Raw genomic sequence first — 18,477 nt, 5'->3', positions numbered from 1 at the left:
ACTACTTGGACTTTAGTAAGGCCTTTGACACTGTCTCCCACAGCGTTCTCCTGGAGAATCTGGCTGCTCATGGCTTGGACAAGTGCACTCTGTGCTGGGTTAAAAACTGGCTGGACGGCCGAGCCCAGAGAGTGGTGGTGAATGGAGTCAAATCCAGTTGGCGGCTGGTCATGCGCGGTGTTCCCCAGGGCTCAGTGTTGACGCCGGTCCTGTTCAATATCTTCATTGATGATCTGGATGAGGGGATTGAGTGCACCCTCAGTAAGTTTACAGATGACACCAAGCTGGGTGGAAGTGTTGATCTGCTGGAGGGCAGGAAGGCCCTACAGAGGGACCTGGACAGGCTGGATCATTGGGCCAGAGCCAACGGTATGAGATTCAACAAGGCTCAGTGCCGGGTCCTGCACTTGGGTTACAACAACCCCATGCAATGCTACAGGCTTTGGGAGGAGTGGCTGGAGAGCTGCCTGGAGGAAAAGGACCTGGGGGTGTTGGTTGGCAGCTGGCTGAACATAAGCCAGCAGTGTGCTCAGGTGGTCAAGAAGGCCAATGGCAATCTGGCATGTACCAGGAATAGTGTGGCCAGCAGGAGCAGGGAGGTGATCGTGCCCCTGCACTCGGCACTGGTGAGGCCGCACCTCGAGTACTGTGTTCGGTTTTGGGCCCCTCACTTCAAGGAGGTCACTGAGGTGCTGAAGCGTATCCAGAGAAGGGCAACAAAGTTGGTGAAGGGTCTGGAGAACAAGTCTTACGAGGAGTGGCTGAGGGAGCTGGGGTTGTTTAATCTGGAGAGGAGGAGGCTGAGGGGAGACCTTATCGCTGTCTACAACTACCTGAAAGGAGGTTGTAGTGAGGCGGGGGTCAGTCTCTTCTCCCTAGTAACAAGCGATAGGACAAGAGGAAATGGCCTTAAGCTGCATCAAGGGGAAGTTTAGGTTGGATATTAGGAAAAACTTCTTCACCGAAAGGGTTGTCAAACATTGGAACAGGCTGCCCAGGGAGGTGGTTGAGTCTCCATCCCTGGAGGTATTTGAAAGAAGGGTAGACGTGGTGCTTGAGGATATGGTTTAGCGGTGGACTTGGCAGTGATAGGTTAGCGGTTGGACTCGATGATCTTAAGGGTCTTTTCCAACCTTAACGATTCTATGATTTTATAATTCTATCTTTACGACCCCCGATGACCACCATGAGGAGGCACTGCGCAAGCGCACTTAGGAAAGATTTATGGATATAACTCTTTTAGGCTAATTTTAATACGAAGCGGGGAAAGGTCATGCAGATGTATAGGCGTGTTGGGAAATCTTATGTATAGGTAATGCTTTACTGTATAAATCCAAGACAAAATATCACGCGGGCACGCACGACTTTGGTGGGACTACCCCCCATGCTGCTCAGCGCTGAATAAACATACCTACTTTATAGTCTTACGGATTGTGGAGTCCGCTTTCTGCACATCAAAAGCACATGTTTCTAAGTAAGTCCTAGAATTCTTTAAGAAAGGAAGTCTAAGCCTGGACTATCCCTGTCATTATATTTATGTGTTTTAAGAGTACTGCCTTGTGGAAACGACTCAGATCCATCCAGCTGAGATATGAGATGAGGTGATTTCTATTCATACCTTTCATCTTACAACCACTGTATTTTTTTTGTTTGGTTTGGTTTTTTTCCTTCTCCACCCTTCAGCTTCCCTAGCATAAACACTCTCCCTCTTCTTCTGTCCCAGTCACGCTGGGCAACTGTCATCTGCTGGGGCGATAACGAAATAGCCTGGGTGAAGCAAAACCACCAAGAGTTCAAGATATCTGTTAATTAGGCTCTAGAGCCTATTTAATACATTTTGCTTTGGCAAATGTTGAAACAAGTTTCTCTCACAGGCAGCAATAGCCTGAAGTGGCAGCAGCCATGTTGGTATCTGGCACTGTCCTACAGCAAGAGGTACTGAGGAAGGAATGGGCCTAAGAACAGTTTTGAAAAATCTCAGGACACCCATTTAGATTTGAGATTTTATTTCTTGCTATGATGGCAGCAGAGAATGGTACGGTCTCAAATAGCCCCTTTCAGAGAGATGAGGAATGGCAGAGAAGTCAGTGAAGGCAGGGGGCCCTCTGTGGGTTGGTGCTTGGTGCTGAGGACACAGGAGGAGTCATGGCTTGAAGTTTTCTCCCACTCCAGTAAGGGTCCTTCCCATCTCACTACTTGTCCTCAAGGAAGGTGCACACCTGGAGAAGATCTGAAAAGGCAAAGGAGAGGGGGAAATTCAGATCCTGCCTTTAAACCCTCCCATCCCACCAGCACATACCCAGCCATGCCAACAATGTCACTGCACGGAAAATATATTCAATGTGCAACAAAAAAACAGTGTATTAACCACAGATCACACTGAACACACGCTTTAGATGTGTGTGTTCACATGGGACAGGGTGGGTTCTTTTTACTGTTTCTCAAAGTTCATATTTTCTAAAGGTGAATAAAAATCTTTGATTCCCATTGATGCCAGAGCAGCAGACTTCAAGATTGTTTTCAGTTCATCCAAGAAACTTTGAGAAATGTATACTGGCATCTTCAGGAGTTACCCTCATTTTGCTTTAAAAAAAATAAATGGACAGCTACAGAAGAAACTGTCCATGCCTGCAAGGCTAAGAACTGCAATTCACAGGCTTCTTCCTGGGGCTGATACAGTTACCTGATGGATTGCAGGTATTGAGGCTAGCAACTGAAGCATAGTATTGATCTCCAAGGAATTCCTTGTACGTTATTCCACTGCGGAGTTTGACCAGACACTTGGTCAAGTCTTTAAACAGAAGGTCCTTTGTTTGAGACTCAAACATCTTGAACTTGTCTTTCTCGGTTCCTTTTGTTCCAAACCGTTTCTGAAATACAGGCACAAAGACGTAAGTGTATGTAAAAAGTAGAAAGCTGGCAAGATCCAGCTTGTACAAGGCTAGCTCTTAGTCCTAGTTGTTTGCCATCATCCTGGGGAGCCCCCAGGATGAGCACCAGAAATTTAGGATTGACCTTTCTGTCCATGTGGTAAGATGAGGGATCTCTCAGTGGTAAGCGCTGTTGTGGCACAACAGCCAAAACAATTTTTTTTTCCATTGAACATGTCAATACATGCAGACCCTGTCAGCAGATGCTGCTGGCAGGTCCTACGCCTTAGCCATGAGTTGAAAGCAAAAGGAGCTGACTTCCCAAGTGCCTCTCAGCTGACCCTGACAGTGGAGCAAATAGTAATGTTTGCAGTCTAAAATCAGAGGTGGTTTAGCCTGGTTACATTTACACCAGTAGCTGTAAGACTCTGTGTGTGTACAGGGAGGCTGTTGTCTTCCCAGGGCTGGACAGCTCGGTGCCCACATTGTGCCTGACCCAGCTGGGTTAGAGACCAGGCACCTCAGAGGAGCTTCTGAAAAAAACTCGCAAGAGCAGGCCGGAGAAGGAGGTGATAATCTCATGTCACACAAGTATAGCGTGACAACAGCAACCACTTTGATCCGGCTGTTACCTAAAGGGGTATTTGCTAAGGTGGCAGAAGAGAAAGAGTAGTTTGGAAGGGATGGAGGAAGGGGGAGGCTGAGGGACAAGGCTGTCACCCCGTACCAGTAAGTTAAAAACTTCCACCTTTCGCTGACTCAAGGAAACTGAGAGCATCATTGCTCTAAAAATGCAAACATGCCACGTAAAAACAACCCCAGAACATTTCACCCGCTGTCAGTACTGCTAACCTCTTGTATCTCCAGCAGCTCACGGACTTTTTTTGTTTTCTCAGGACGCGTGACCACAGCATGGGTAGGAACTTTGGCCAGGTGGCATTCGCTGTAAGCCATAACATTTGCCCGACGCCCGTCAGTGCACAGCAACTCAAACTGGTCCATTTTCAGATCTTTGGCCCAATCTTCTTTATTTTTGCCTTTAAAGAGAATTGTTTCAGAGCTTCAGAGATCTTGTGTAGCAGAAGAACTTGCCTGACAACACCTAAGCAAGGCATTTGTCCCTGCCTGCATTTGCACTGGTACTTGGAGGCTTGGTGTGTACAAAGGGGGCTGTAAGTAGAACTCAGGAAAAGTCAGTGGGATCGGTCAGACTCTCAGAGCAGGCTGGAAGATGTAGTTACATCTCCTTCCTTGCATTTTCTCCCAAATGCTTGGAAAACTTCAACCACTGCTTTCAGAAATGTGACCTGAACTTTTATTTTCAGGCAAGCAGGGAGCTAGAGTGCTGCACAAAGGTGCCAGGGCAGGAGTCTGTGGTTAAGGGACTACCCAAATAATTGTGCAGCTGAAATTATATGATAGTTAGTGGGGTTGTGTCTCTGCAGAAATGCCTGGGGAGAGCAACCCGGGGGAGACAGCATGTACTGACACTTGAATTCTGTTCCTCCTGCAGGAGGGGTCAGATTGCCAGGATGAGCAGGTAAAGCTTGCTATTACCTTCTCCACTAGAAACAAAAATAATGCAGACAGGGGAAGGCAGCCCTGCCAAGACCCATGCAACAGAATAACCACATACCATCAGTGTTTTCCTTGACGATTGAGTGCTTAATAAAGGCCACATCCCCCTGCTCGACCAGACACCTTGGAAGTACAAAGAAAAGCAAGTGATGCTGGTGCTTGAATCCTGGCTCTTTCCCACAGATTTGATTCTGAACTATGTCTTAATTTTGTAAAATTAATCTCCAAGGACAGCCAGGTCTAAGAGCCCTGCTATGAATATTTTAAGGATATCTGAAACATAGTCTTTTAATACATTCTGGAAAAAAACCATGCATCCTTCTCACATGATAAGTAGCCGATTATTTTATTGTCAGAAAGAAGCAGTTTGTCCAGGTTCAGAATCTGCTTTGCTTTCTGCAATGCCTGCCTGCACGTGTTAATAGCTTTGTAAAAACACTGACTTGCACCAAAAGGACTGCAAACAGTGAAGCAGGGTGTCTTTGCTATTAGATGTAAATGAAACAAGATTCATTCTCTTTTTAAATTCATCCCCAATATGAATTACTTAGACTTGAGCTGATGCTGAGTGGGATGGAAGAGATGGCATGGGGCTGACCTCTGGTCTCTGCACTTTTTAGAGGACAGCTCATTTTAAATAAGGCAAGCAGAATTTTTAACAGAGAGTGTCTAGTGGCAGCATTGTTTGTGGGCCCCCATCTTTTAACACTCCTTATTTGTGTTAAAAGTGAAGAACTGCTGCTGTTGTAGGAGGTATGACCAAAATGCTTGTGCCTCTCCAGGCTTGTGTGGAGGCACCAGGACATTAGTTTTACAGAACAGGAACATTTTACATTGTTTTTCAGGAAGCTGCCTAAGCTAAAAACATAGAGCATATGTATATGACCTATATACCTTCAGCAGTGTAATGGAGAAAAAGAGATGGTCAGAAAATTAGCATCAACACGAGGCTGTACTCCACATGTGGTCTACCCGTAACCTCTGTGACTAAACCACAGGGTACTTGAGAGCAGCCTGAGTGTTTCCACCACCTACCGGAAAGCTCCAGTATATCCATAGTATCTCTCATGGCTGCTGGCAACGCACTTCTCTGGCGGGACCCCCCCTGAGCCCTTGCAGAGCTGACAGAGGCGGGAGTTAGGAGGAGACCCAGGAGCACAGCCCTCGCTGAAGTATTCATCTGAAGGCAGAAATAGGAAAAATTAACTTTGCCTGCACTGAAAAGTTAGGTTTTCTTTCAATAATACATTCTCATGCTGAATGTGTATTAGCAGTCACTGGGAGCTGGAAACAGGATGTGGGAAGGAGAACAATTCAGTGGACAGCAAATTGCATGCATCCAGTTTTCTCTATGAAACTGATTACTTGTTATTATTGATAACGAAGCAGAGCCTAAGGTGCAATTGTGCTAGGCACTATTTTGGCATATAAAGCAGAATGTTCTTGCTGCAAACCATTCCCAGCTCACGCAGAGCCAGCCCAAGCCTCCTCATCCTTTACAGGTTGCAGAGTTGGCAACAAATACATTTGGCAGCAATGCCAGAGCTCTGGGGAAAGAAGGGAGAGTGGGAAAGGCAGGCAGGGGGATGGAGAGGCTGATTTCTAAAACTTACTAACACTAGTATATTCTTGAGGTTAGAGACTTCCTTTTAATAATTATATGCTTAATTTGCCTTGGTCCATAATATTTCCACATTATATTTGTTGGACTGTAATTCTCACCAACTGAAAGTTGGATGTAGACGATCTCTGAACAATTTCTAAAGGCCCAGAGCCAATGCAGACTTTTACTCCCTTATTCTCAGGCAGTCAGATCAGACCCTTTAAGTTTCTGGAACAAAGATCAGCCTCTGTCCCCTGTTCTCAGCCCTTCCCCTCCCTTCTTATATTCATAAACCCATCCTTTACCCCCACTCCACACCCTGCACAAGCACCAGGCCCCCTATACCTGGGGCAGCCTGTATTTCCTTTCTGGGAATACCTTTTGGGCTGCTGCACAGGGAAGGAGACAGATGTGAAAAGAAAGCAAAGCCCCCCAAAGCAGCGGACATGCCATATCTTACTCTGAAGCAATCACCAACAGCCTAAAACTTTGCTCAGTGAAACCTTAAAAAACAGAGTCTTCTCCATCTCCCACCTCCAGGTATGAATCTTTGAGGCACAAGAAACTTTGAAGATCAGATGAAGGATGGGAAAACATTGTTGCAAGCAGAATTCCAGCTAGAAGAAATGGATGCAAAACTTGACTCACCAAAATTGCAGTTGCCTGTCTTGTTGTGAATCAAGCCCATGGGGATGTTCCAGCCAGCAGTTCTCCCAACAGCAGTGTGGCACGACTTCTTGCCCTGCAGGTTGTTCCATGTGATATCGCTGTCAGTTTTCTTCACAACAGCCACCGCAAAGTAGGATGCTTTCAGAAGATAAAATAGAGAAGAATTAAGGACTGACCTGAGGATCCCACCATGATCCCTTAGCAAAGCATTAGCTCTACTCGGGAGAGAGCACCTATGAACAGCATAATAGCAGTACTTTGCATTTATAAATGATTTGCTGTGCAGCAACAACAGAATAATTTGCAGATGTGATGCATCAACTCCCACCATGCTCCTGGGCAATTATTATCCCTGACATTCTGACATTCCCCCCTGCCCAAAAATTCTGACACTTGGGTATGCAAGAAGGCCATAGCAATACATATGGGATGATTTATTATCCCCTCCTTAACAAAGGACAAAAACCTTCCTTCCTCTTCCTCTTCCCATTTCTAGAAAGAACAATTTCCTAATACTACAGTCCAGACCATCTTTCCCTGTTCCCAGCCCTGGCATTGTTATGGTGTGACTGTGCTCCAGATAGCAGCAGCTAAGCACAACCTCTGCCATTACTATATGCTTTGCCTTGACATCTGCTTGCAGATCAGACTTTCCCTCTGACTACTAAATTTGTCTCCCAATATTTAATATCTACATTGGACACAGTGGCTTTTTGTGTGGAGACTGGCCATTTATTCTCCACTCATGACTGCATATGTATTTTTCTGCTTATATCCATCAGAACGGTTTTCTGTCCCTCTGTTGGCAGTAATTACCTGGTTCTCCTTCTTCTTTGCTGCATTCACTCTCATCTGAGGGAAGGAAAGAGAGGAAGATATTAGAGAAAAGATACAGCAAATCCAAAAAAAAGGATCAAGCTCACTAATTTCTGGAGAAACTTCATTCTAAAGTGATTGTTTCAGGTAACACCTTGTGCATCAACAGAACAAAACACAGCCTCCATCTGCTCCTGTGAGCTAAAACAACTAGTTTTACTGAGGGTGGTGCTAAAGGACAAGGACATCATGGTTAAAATGAAGAAGACAAGAGCTGGAGGTGATTGTGTTCCTGACTGTCAATGTCCACTCTCCCAGGGCTGTCCACCTTCATGGAAAGGCGAGGTGTGCTGTGGTAAGCAGAGATGCCTCAGAGCACCGTGTGTTTTCTGCAGGATGCAGTGCTGAGGCTGCTTTTTAGATTTCAGAATAAAAACGGTTCTTTTGCACCAGCCTGTTCCATACGACCTGGACCCAGAGGGACAGCCTGGGCTGCGCTTACCCTCATAGCTTTCTCCCATCACTGGCACCAAGCCACACACGCCAGCAGTGTAGACGAAACCTCCATCTAAGCTGATAGCATCTGCTTCACCTTTCTGCAATGAAAACGGCGCAGCAATGAAACAACGCTGTATGTCCCCAGACCAGTGCTTTTCAGAAATCAGATTGTGAGAGACGCACTTGATGTAAGGAAGAAAAGCCTGGGGGACCTGAGAGGCCATCCCTTAGCATATGGACAGACAAGGTTTTGGTGATGCAGAGGGAGTTTTGAAATTATCACTCCTGTGCACCTGTAACCACCTCCAGCAGCAGCTCTCCTTCCAAGATACTTGCAGGCTCAGGCATGTGTCTCTCCTAGCCTGCTTCCCTGCCAAATGGATTTCCTTATCTCACCTGTCCGTTCAAGTTTGCATTTTGTGCTGCCTTCACGGTACTGACCCAACCCTCTGAGCTACCACCAGCATCCTCATCTGCACTTTGGAACCACTTCTCTTCTAAGCAGGAAACTATTTTTCTCTGCATTTTACAAAATTGTATTTTGCCTTCCTTTTAAAAAAAAAAAAGTTACTTCACACCAGAAAACTTCTTTTTATTTAGGAAACCTCAAGAAAGAATACTGTCCAACAGGTTTTTTTTTAAAACTGTTAATCAGTGCAAAACTAGTCAAGCCTTTCCCTGTGATGATGTTGGTTTCTACCCACTGGTATTTCTTGCAAAGCTCCCAATATTTTATTTTTAAATCTACTCCCCCCTCCCCACCCTATCTATTCCCAGGCTGAAAGCAGCAATGCTGCTCTCCATCTGAAAGGTTCACAGGGAGAAGAAAAGGAAAAAAAACATACCATGATCTTGATAATGCAGTCCTTGGTATTGTCTGCCACAGTGCACTCCACCTCCCCATTGCTCACCACACTCCAGAGGTCACACTTGCTCTTCTCGCTCTTGCCTACTGCACACCACCGTGTCTTGTTTTCTCTGCGGTTGGAGTTCAACTGATCTTTAAAACGGCAGCATTTAAAAAAAAGGATAAGTCTAGATCCCTGCTGAACAATAAGGCTACAAACAACTTTCTGGGTGCGTGGGACTCAGCCGTGAAACCATCTGTACACACCAACCTGCTGCTGCCCAGTGCAATATGTTCTTGTTTAAAAAGCTCTGGGCTGGTATGAATGGAAGGGATGATTCTTAAGCTGAAGTAGGCTCAAAAATCAACTTACAGGTCAGAAAGGAGGATGTCTGCATAACACAAGCCATTCACACAGATTCATGTTAGCTAAAACATTGCAACTACTAAACCACCATGCATTAGTAATACTTGGTATTGCTGCCTATAATATATTCCGCATTTCTCCAGTCCTCACATCCCAGACAACCATGACACTAAGACCAGACCAAGCTGCAAAATTACAGCCTAGTTATGTTTCTGTGAAGTGTCATTTGAATAATCTGGTTTGATGCTACATGAAGGCCATGCACCCCCTTCCATAAATGCCGTAGCATCTGAGCCTACCACAGAGATCTCTGAGCAACTATACATTTTAAGTGGATTTTGGGGGTCATTTGTGGAATGTTCAACTCTCAGAAAGTCAGCTAGGACACCAATAAATGCTTGATGACCCTAGACAGAAATAAAGAAAACTGTTTCCCTCAAGTGGCCAATACTGGACCTGGTGTCCTGGGATGTTCCTTTCTCTTACATACCAGAAATGGCTTTTCTAAGCAGCAGTTTTGACCATGTCCAACCCCTACCACCAGCTGAATAACCATGGGCAATTTTTGTTGTTGTAATCATGATGAAGGGATAAGGGGTAGAGTGTGTGTAAATTTTCCACCTTTATCCTTTGCTGATGATGTTATTTTTGACTTTAGTATCAACAAATTCCTTTTGCTGATGTAAGTGAAATTTGTGAATATTGTGTGATTTTAATGATGATACCTTTCACAGGAAGTATTTTGCAGAGAATACTATTTGTGTTTGAAAAAATTGTGTTCCTTTCCCCAGACATGTTTGCTGATCCCGTCTCTTCAACGCAGCTCACACTGACAGAAGTATTTCATATCCTGCCTACCTTTCTGAAGGCTCTGGATGGCACTGTAATAGTCAAAGCCCAGGTAGAGCTGGGAATCCATCAGTGATGGGATACGCTTCAGCTGTATAGCAGAGTCTTTAAAAAGCAAGTCTTTGAGGGCTGGGTCCTTCTTGCCAGGTGGCCCAAAGAGGTGAAAGGTGCTGGTTGTGTCCACGCCAAATTTTTCCTGTCACAAGGGAAAAATAATCAGCAAATGACCATACCAAGGCACTTGGAAAGCTGAAGACAACAAGCAAAGCCAGGGTACAGAACACAGGATGCTCGGGGAAGGAAAGAAGGGCTTGACAATACCTGTGCTTTTGAGAGGAAGGCCCAGATATCATCAACCTTGCTATCATCTCGAGCCACAACAGCGTGAGCAGGCACCCTGGCCCAGTGACAGGTTTTGTAGTTGTCCACGGGCTGACGGCTGCCATCCAGACACAGAAGCTCATACTCGTCCTTATTCTCCGGGGCATTTTCTGGAGGAAGGGAAGATCCATGGGTTGCATCACCATGAAAATAGACAAAAAAAAACAGTCTGGGGCAGCTTTGTAATGAATTTATTTCTGTGGAAGCTCGGGAGAGAATTCTTTGCAGAAGACAGGTTACACGCATCCCCTTTGCAGTGGTAATGAGGTCATTGTGGTCATATGAAGCCAGTGCAGAAAGGAGAATGTGTGTGCTTGTGAATGAGAGATTATCTCTGCCTTTGTCTTAACTAACCCAACAGTAAGGTGATTTATGCGGCAGTAGTGCCTAGACATCCAGGCATGTACAAATAGGTACAAATAGATTTACAAACACCTTACAAATTGATAGAACAGGTCAGAAGCCACACATGGTCTGTGAAGGCCAGTAGTGTCAAGGCTGAAAACAGAGCCCAGGTCAGAGATCCCAGGGTTACAGGAGAATTCAGGTGGGAAGAGACTTCTGAAGATCTGTGGTCAAAGCCCCTGCTCAAAGCAGGGGCAGACCAGGTTGCTCCAGGTGGATCTTGAAGACCTCCAAGGATGGCGTGTACATAGCTGTCCTGGGCAACCTGTCCCACTACTTGACTGTCCTCAAGGGGAAAAAAAATTCTCCTTGTATCTGGACCAAACTGCTCTTGTTTCAGTTTATAGTTATTGTTTCTCCACTTTTTGCTGCCTACCTCCATAAAGATCTTTGCTCCACCTTCTTGCTAACCTCCTTGTAGGCACATGCAGGCTGCTCTGAGATCTCCCCAAAGCCATCTCTTCCCCAGGTTGATCAAGCCCACCCCACTGAGCATCTCCTTGCAAGACAAGTGTCCCTGCCCCGTGACCATCTTGGTGGCCATCCACTGAACTCACTGCAGGTCCTGGGCATGCCACGCCATCTTCTGTCTTGGAAGGTGCACTCTTGCTGTGGGCTGAATTCCCTCAAAAGTCCCTCCCAGAGGGATGCGTGAGTGTAATTATCTACACAATTGCTCTCCCTACATTTGCTGTGATAACCTTACAGCTGGCTCTGAGATATGGAACCAATGATAATATTATTGAACTTAAATCAAGCAGGTTTTCCTTCTTCAAAGAACCCCAAAGAAGAAAAAGTGAACACCACCACAAACATATTTCTCAGTAACAGTGATAAGTCAGTCCACAGTGTGCAAAACATGTTTCTAGAGATGAAAAGAGAAGAAGTTTGGGGCAAACCTGGAGAGCAATGAAAGCCTGCACAGTGTAGACTAATTGCAGGGTGGAGTGGCAGCAAGAGTTTGGACTGGGAAGGAGAGAAACAAGTGGTCCCTCAGGCCTACCTTGAACAGTTGTGTGTTTCACAAAAGCCACATCTCCTTTTCCATCTTGCAGACAGCTGCAGGTGGGAGGAACAGAGGAGGTGTTAAAAAACCAGACATTGTGGCTCCTTATCTACTGTTTCAGCAAATTACTTTGGCACAAACTGCAACTGTAAAGCCATAGTCTCCCCAAAAAGCTATGTTGGCAGGGAAGAAAATGTGGTGCCAGAGAATCTCAAGAAGCCCAGTTAGACCTAGCACAATGCTAAGCTCTCTATTCTTAAGTCTGTGCAAAACCATACAGCCCAGCTGCCTTTCTCATCTTCTGCTAGCTGCCTGCCAGTTATTGCCAACAGGGTCTTCAATTACCAGCACTCTCAGTTGCTCTATAAGTTCAGTCTCCTCAGGACCCCTGATTTCAACACAGCTCTTCCTGGTATAACAAAAACTTGCCTGTGTCAGGGCTAGAATATTTCCCCCAAAGAAAAACAACTTTCACTCACTGAAAAGCTCCAGAATATCCAGAATAAGGTGCTGTGTGGGAGCATTTGGTTTTGGGATCCCCTTTGCACTGACGGCACAGTTTTTGTTCGGTGGTGGCACCAGGCACGCAGCTGGCAGAGAAAAAATTGGCCACCGCTATGGACAAAAAAGAAACAATAGTTAGTCTAAAATTCACCTTTTCAAGGACCTGGAAGGGAGAGGATGCATAAAGAATGTCAGTGACTTGACTGCTCTGCAAGCTACCTCTGGACCTCCACAGGAGATTGGGCAACATTGCTTTCACCGTACCACTGCCCCTGGCTTAACACCAGCCCATTTATCTCGCCATTTCCCTCCTCACCCTGCTCGATGGAGGCTGAGTCTTTGCCATCCCACTTGATGTCTCCACGGTGAAGGAGTTTCCCAATTGGGATGTTCCAGCCAGCGGACCTGCCCAGGCCCGTGTGGCAGGAGGTCTTGCCCTGTAACTCATTTATCGTGAAGCCTGTTCCTTTCTTCACGACAGCCACGGCATAGTAGTTGGTTGTGGAGCCTGCAGGGCAGGAAAAAGCAGAAAAGCAATGAAAAGCAAAATTTATGAACGCTTCAAATCCTGCCAAACCCCTAATTCCAGAGAATAAAGTGCTGCACTTCCGAATAATTAGCATCTACTTGAACACTCATGGTCTTCCCATTTTCTTAGGGGTGAGCTACACTGCCAATATTGAATGGATGCTGCACATTACAGCTTGTAACAATAAGTGACCTGAAAATAATGACACATGCAAAATACTTTGCCACTGGACAGATGTTACACTTGCCCATAGTTTTGTAAGGATGCTTCAACAAGTCTTTTTGGCAAATCTTCTTTGGCAAGTCTTTTCTCAATGCCCTTGTCCACTGAAGCATACAAGTAAGCCTTGTGAGACTGAAATTCCACATTTAGTCTCTATACCTAGTCCATCACATGCTATGTTTGAAAAAAGTGACTTAGTTTTAGGGGTGGTAGAGACCACAGTCTTCCGTTTAGTATCTGTATGTTCTTAGCTGCCATGTTGGGAATGACTCTGCCATGTTGTTTTGATCCTGAATATTGTGTACAAACAGGCTGAACACCAGGGAAGAGGTCAAAAGAGATTGGGAACTTTGGACATGGTGGGATTGCATGAGGCAAGATGGAGGCAAATCAAGAAATAGCATCTCTTTAGCTCCAAAGGGAAAGATGGGAGATACGGAGGACAGTACAGACAGTGAGCAGGGATGGAGCAACAGAGCTAAGTCTTATCAGAAGGGATTGCTGCAGAGCACTTTTGATGCTTCCCTTCTTTTTTCTGTGCTTTGCCTGCACCTCTTGCCTCAGTAATCTCAACTGGGTGTTCTTCCACAAGCACTAATGGCAATGCTGTTGACTCTTCAATCTTTTTCTTTTTTTTTTTTTTTTTTTTTTTGTCTTGATGACTGTGTAGGAAGCTACACAGGTTATCTCTGCTATCTAGCACAGCTTTTTACCTGCATAGTTCGAGGTCACTGAAAGAAGATCATCTCTGCGACCAGCACAATTTTTATGCTATGGTTCAGGACAACCACGATTTCTGCTTATGGTGCTCTCCTTCCGTGGCCACTGCATCATCATGGGATCAGTGACTGTCATCACAGCTAAAGTCAGAAATGGGGCACTGGCTCTGCCCCTTCCCATTGCAGTGACCCTGTGGCCATGGGTGATGATTCACATTTTGGTGTAACTGGCCCCCCTTCCCCTCTGGGGTTTGGAAGCCAGGGACAATATCTTGGACACCCAACAGAAACAATGTGGGAGCTCTGCGTGGAAAGGGTGGCCTTTACACTGTCAGTTTGTTACCACCACTAGGCTTAAAAATATTGCATGAAACATGTACCTTCGCCGTGTTGGTAGACCTCAGCAACAATGGGCTTCAGCTTATAGGGGGCAAGGCCTGCCTCAAACACTTGACCACCATCCAAGGTAATGGCATCTGCTTCATTATTCTAAACAACAAAAAGATTTCAGTCAATAAACAAGGAGCAGGGATGCATGAGGGAAAATGGTTCCCTAGAGACTCTCCTGGATCCTTGTGGGTGAGTCCTTCTCTACAGGGGGATCACAGCAGTGACTCAAAGGAAACCCCAGCCTTCTCCAGGTGTAACAGGCTACTGAAACATCCTCAGTGCCCAGCACAGATATTTGCTGCCCACTCACCGAAATGGCTTTTATGCAGTCGAGGTACATTGCTTTCTGCAGGCAAGTCAATGCAACAGCCTCTGCTTGCATGTTGTCCCTTAGGTTATGGCATTTGTTCTGTTCTGGTGAGGATACTGTGCACCATCTGATGTTTATCTTGGGGGGAGCAGCAAAACACAGAGCTGTAGAAAGAACCAGAAATAAATAGTCTCAGAGAGGTAGAAAGGCACGAAGTAGAGAGAAACAGCATCTCTGTGAATACATGATCTTTGGTTCCCTGCAATCACAGCCTCGGGTAATGGCTGGGTGCAGGATCAGCCTTGCACATCTCCTAAGTCATGCAGGAAGGCTGTTTCTTTCTTGCCTGACGTGCACCTTCAGGAACATCTGGGAGGATCTTTCCTGTCCCTTGGTAATGAATATCCTGCACAGCATCATGATTCGAGCAGCCTGAGCTCATGCAACATCCGTAGGAGTAGCAGAACAAATCCACACACTTCAGTAGAAATCAAACTCAAGAGTTTGCAAAAATGGAAAGCAAAGGTCATCCACTGAAGCAGTTTTTGCAAATAACCCCAGAGGGAGAGCAACTCTGACCTGGCCAGATTATATTCAGTACGTTGCCACACATGACCTCCTTGGCAGCTAGATGATCTGATATATTTAACTGTCTCTTTATATCTCACCTCCTCCACTACACCCAATAACAGAGGTGCCATACCAGCTCCACAGTCCTCTCTCCTAAGAGTCCCCCAACCAGAAAATGCAGCTGACTGGCTGCTCTGGGAGACTGGAGCAAAGCAAAAACCTCAGGTGGACACAGACTCACACCTCCTTCAGCAACCTAAACACCAGAAATCTTGGAAAGTGCAGATAAAGTAAGTGGCCAGCCCATACTGCACACTTCACCTTAACTCTGCTCTTTCCTGGCAGGACTGTGCAGACTGAGAGGCTCTATGCACAGTTCACTCCCTCCAAACCCTTGATGGCACATTTCCTTCAAACGTCTCCAGATTAACCTATGCTGTTTCAATTTTCTCCTTCATTTCTGAAATACTCTCTCTTACTTGATTTTTGAGCCACAACACTGAAAGGCAGACACCTCCCCTCCTCCCAGTGGAGGTGCTGAATCTGGCCACAGGGATAATCCGTAGTCTTAATTCCCACTGCCATCATCTACGTTTTTCAAGTCTTAGCTACACAAAGCCATGGTGACCTTAATCTAGTGCTGGCAACTGTCCTGCCCCAGGGAGAAGCTGGACAGGAACCTCCTGAGGGAGTCAGCCTGGGGGCACTGGTGAACGCTGGGAAGGCAACGGGAGCCCAAATGCCACAGCCTCTGCCACAGAGCTTTTGGGCAACCTTTTGGCTCCTTCCGTGCAGGCGAGGAGGAGGGACTCGTCACTGATAATAAAACATCATCGCATACAAAGATGCTCAAGGACTTTCTGATGGCAGCAGCACAGGGAGCACTTCCCACCAGAGGAACATTAATCACCACCACTTTTTATGGGGGATCAGAAGAGACTCACTGCCTACTGTGAGAAGGGGACCCATCTTTTCCTTTCCAGGCAGCAGTTCCTAGGTCAGGTGTAGAGAGCAGCAATCTCCTTGCTGTGGCTACCTGCTTATTGCCTGCCAAAACTGTGAGCAGAGAGAGAGGAGAGAAAGAATTGCTTCAAGCAGAGCCAGCTCTGCAACAGCACAATTTAGGCATAAAATACACAGGCGCCAAGCAAAGTGCAGCTGCAGCAGCAGCACGGAACAGCACAGGAGAGCAGGGAGAAAGCAGTCTTTCATTATTTAAGCTCTATTTTATTGTTACTGCCTTCAGGTTTAACCCAACACACATGCAGTCTTTGCAGGGAGACCTTGTTCTTGTTTCTCCCCCATGGCTGAACTCCTGCTTCTCTCCCGGCACAGCAGCTTGCAGGAGGATGATTTTTCCCTTCCCCTCTCTGGCAGCAAGTGTGGAGCCTCTCCCGAGCAGTCCCCTCCCCCGCAGTGAGTACTGAGCATCCCTCCTCCTTGCTAGCCTGGTGCTCGGCAGCTTGCTGTGGGGACATGCAGACCTCCCTCCAGCCTCCATGGGCTGACCCAAGGAAAAAGCTGCTGTCATTAATGCTCAGAACACCATCCTTGTTGACAGAGATCCACAGCTGCCAAAGCAAGCATCTGGCAGGCACTCCTTTGCTTTTACGTCCTGGCTTTTACTTAACAGCTGCCTGGGTCTGGCATGTGCTGCAGCTCTCAAACAGCCTCATCTAGAGGGAAAGCCTGGGGTCCTGGGAGGTTTTGTCTCTTCCTTTCCCCCAAAACTTCTTTCAGCAAACACTTACCTGCTATCCCGAAGGACAGCACAGTAGAGAGTATGAGTTTCATACTTGAGCAGGGAGTCAGTGCCAAGGAGGGGGTGCAGCAGCCTTGGTCACAGACTGTCCCCTCCAAGTCTGTGATGGCTCTGGAACTGCTTTCTCCCCCTTTTATAGAGGAACAGCCCTGGCTGTGTTTGCAGAAGCAATGACCTAACACTGTTTGTCCTTCCTTGTTTCTCAATAGCTCCTAAATCGCCCCCCTTCCCTGGATCAGCCCATTTTTAGGAAGCCTTTCATTTTGGCACTGAACCCCTCCGCAGGCAGTGGTTAGAGCAGGGCAAGGTACTTTTCATTTTACAAGGGGCTTCAGATGGAAAATTCCCAAATTGTGACATTTGAATTCCCCTGCAGGCTGAAACACCACAGGAGGGGCTATTTTCTTTGTGCTAGTCACCCCCTGCCTTGCCCAGCCTAATCTCAGAAAGTCCCTGCTGGATCCAGCCCTGAGTTTTGCATGTTTGCCAGTAACTGGTGCTGTCGTGCTTTTGGCTTGCAGCACCCTGCGTGCCTGCCTGCTCCCTTGCGCTCTTTTGGCAACAGGGTTGAAAGGCAGTAAATGTTCCTTACGCATGATCTGGCAAGCTCCTTGCACATGCCAAGAAAGTCAATTGCAGCAAGCAAACAGCTCAATAAGTGCCCTGCAGATATAAGGAAACATCACACTGCACCTTTGTTAAATTCTTGGGATGAACCTGGGAAGAAATGCTGAGATTAGCAGTCACCATCCTTCCCCTTCCTCTGCAAAACCTCTCCCTCTGATTGTGTCACTCCAGGTTTATCTCCCTACATCCAGGACCAGTGGGGCGTGGCTAGATTTACAGTCTGCGTTTGCGATGCTGTCCCAGGCTCAATATCCTGATCTTTGCTGGAGGCTACAAGACCAGCTTCAGGCTGACTTCGGCACATGCACACTAAATGAGAGTCCCTGGACCACATCAGGCCCATAAGGCCTGGCAGCATCCCTAAGACAGCAGCTGCTAGGGCTGGTGCACCCGACACAAGATACAGGAGTGCTGTAGGAAGCCCAGCGGTGAGGTTCCACTCCCAGGCTTGCTCTCAAGAGCACCGGGCTCCCTTTGTGATCTGGATTCCCTGCACAAGCCCTTCCTCTTGCACACTGCAAGCCTTCCTTCCCTTTTAAAAGATCTCCCATCAGTATTTACTCCAGAAAGCTGTGGCCTTCAAAGGTCTTCCTCCACCAATACATGTAGATGCCGCTGAAATCCATCCCCAGCTCCCTGTGGGTCTCACCAATCCTTGCCTCCCTCAGGGTAGCCTTGGCAATGTCTCCATCCATGGGAAGAAGAGGCACAAAAGCTCACAGGAGGCTCTCCCACATGGTTCTTCCATAGCTTTTTGTTGATTTGTTCCAAAACGCCTCTTCTAACAGATATCCTGAGAGAGCCTAGAAATTGCAGTGCCAATGGAAAATCAAATATATCTGAGCACATAAATAATGGTGAAAATATTTGGACACCTTGACTCCACAAACTAAGTAGATAAAACACTATCCAGAGCAGATAAAGGTGATTTTGCCACATGACAAATGAAGGGGAA

The 18,477-nt window shown here is 46.5% G+C and overlaps 1 protein-coding gene across 3 annotated transcripts in view; it reads right to left on the bottom strand.

The window, feature by feature from the left end:
* LOC104051697 (ovotransferrin) overlaps positions 1-17,015 on the bottom strand; it is a 34,113-nt gene extending 17,098 nt beyond the window's left edge. Inside the window, exons 1-17 of one of the 3 annotated variants that reach the window (XM_009512806.2) lie at positions 16,885-17,015; positions 14,564-14,727; positions 14,244-14,352; positions 12,710-12,901; positions 12,369-12,504; positions 11,887-11,942; positions 10,419-10,588; positions 10,107-10,293; positions 8,880-9,034; positions 8,039-8,132; positions 7,537-7,572; positions 6,700-6,858; positions 5,484-5,628; positions 4,507-4,571; positions 3,723-3,907; positions 2,684-2,870; positions 1,990-2,230 (exon numbers count right to left, since the gene is read on the bottom strand). In XM_009512806.2, coding sequence (XP_009511101.2) covers positions 2,193-2,230; positions 2,684-2,870; positions 3,723-3,907; positions 4,507-4,571; positions 5,484-5,628; positions 6,700-6,858; positions 7,537-7,572; positions 8,039-8,132; positions 8,880-9,034; positions 10,107-10,293; positions 10,419-10,588; positions 11,887-11,942; positions 12,369-12,504; positions 12,710-12,901; positions 14,244-14,352; positions 14,564-14,727; positions 16,885-16,927 — 2,121 coding nt within the window. In that variant the 5' untranslated portion in view covers positions 16,928-17,015 and the 3' untranslated portion in view covers positions 1,990-2,192. Of the gene's footprint in view, positions 1-1,989; positions 2,231-2,683; positions 2,871-3,722; positions 3,908-4,506; positions 4,572-5,483; positions 5,629-6,699; positions 6,859-7,536; positions 7,573-8,038; positions 8,133-8,879; positions 9,035-10,106; positions 10,294-10,418; positions 10,589-11,886; positions 11,943-12,368; positions 12,505-12,709; positions 12,902-14,243; positions 14,353-14,563; positions 14,728-16,077; positions 16,118-16,884 lie in introns of those variants that run through there. The other 2 variants (XM_064457102.1, XM_064457101.1) reach the window with 2 other exon arrangements.
* Between the last annotated feature and the right edge of the window lie 1,462 nt (positions 17,016-18,477).

The sequence above is a fragment of the Phalacrocorax carbo genome, chromosome 7, assembly GCF_963921805.1.
Source record: "Phalacrocorax carbo chromosome 7, bPhaCar2.1, whole genome shotgun sequence".
NCBI classification, from domain to species: Eukaryota; Metazoa; Chordata; class Aves; order Suliformes; family Phalacrocoracidae; genus Phalacrocorax; species Phalacrocorax carbo.
Note: the sequence above shows the minus strand (reverse complement) of the source record. Positions and strands in the feature narration are given on the sequence as shown.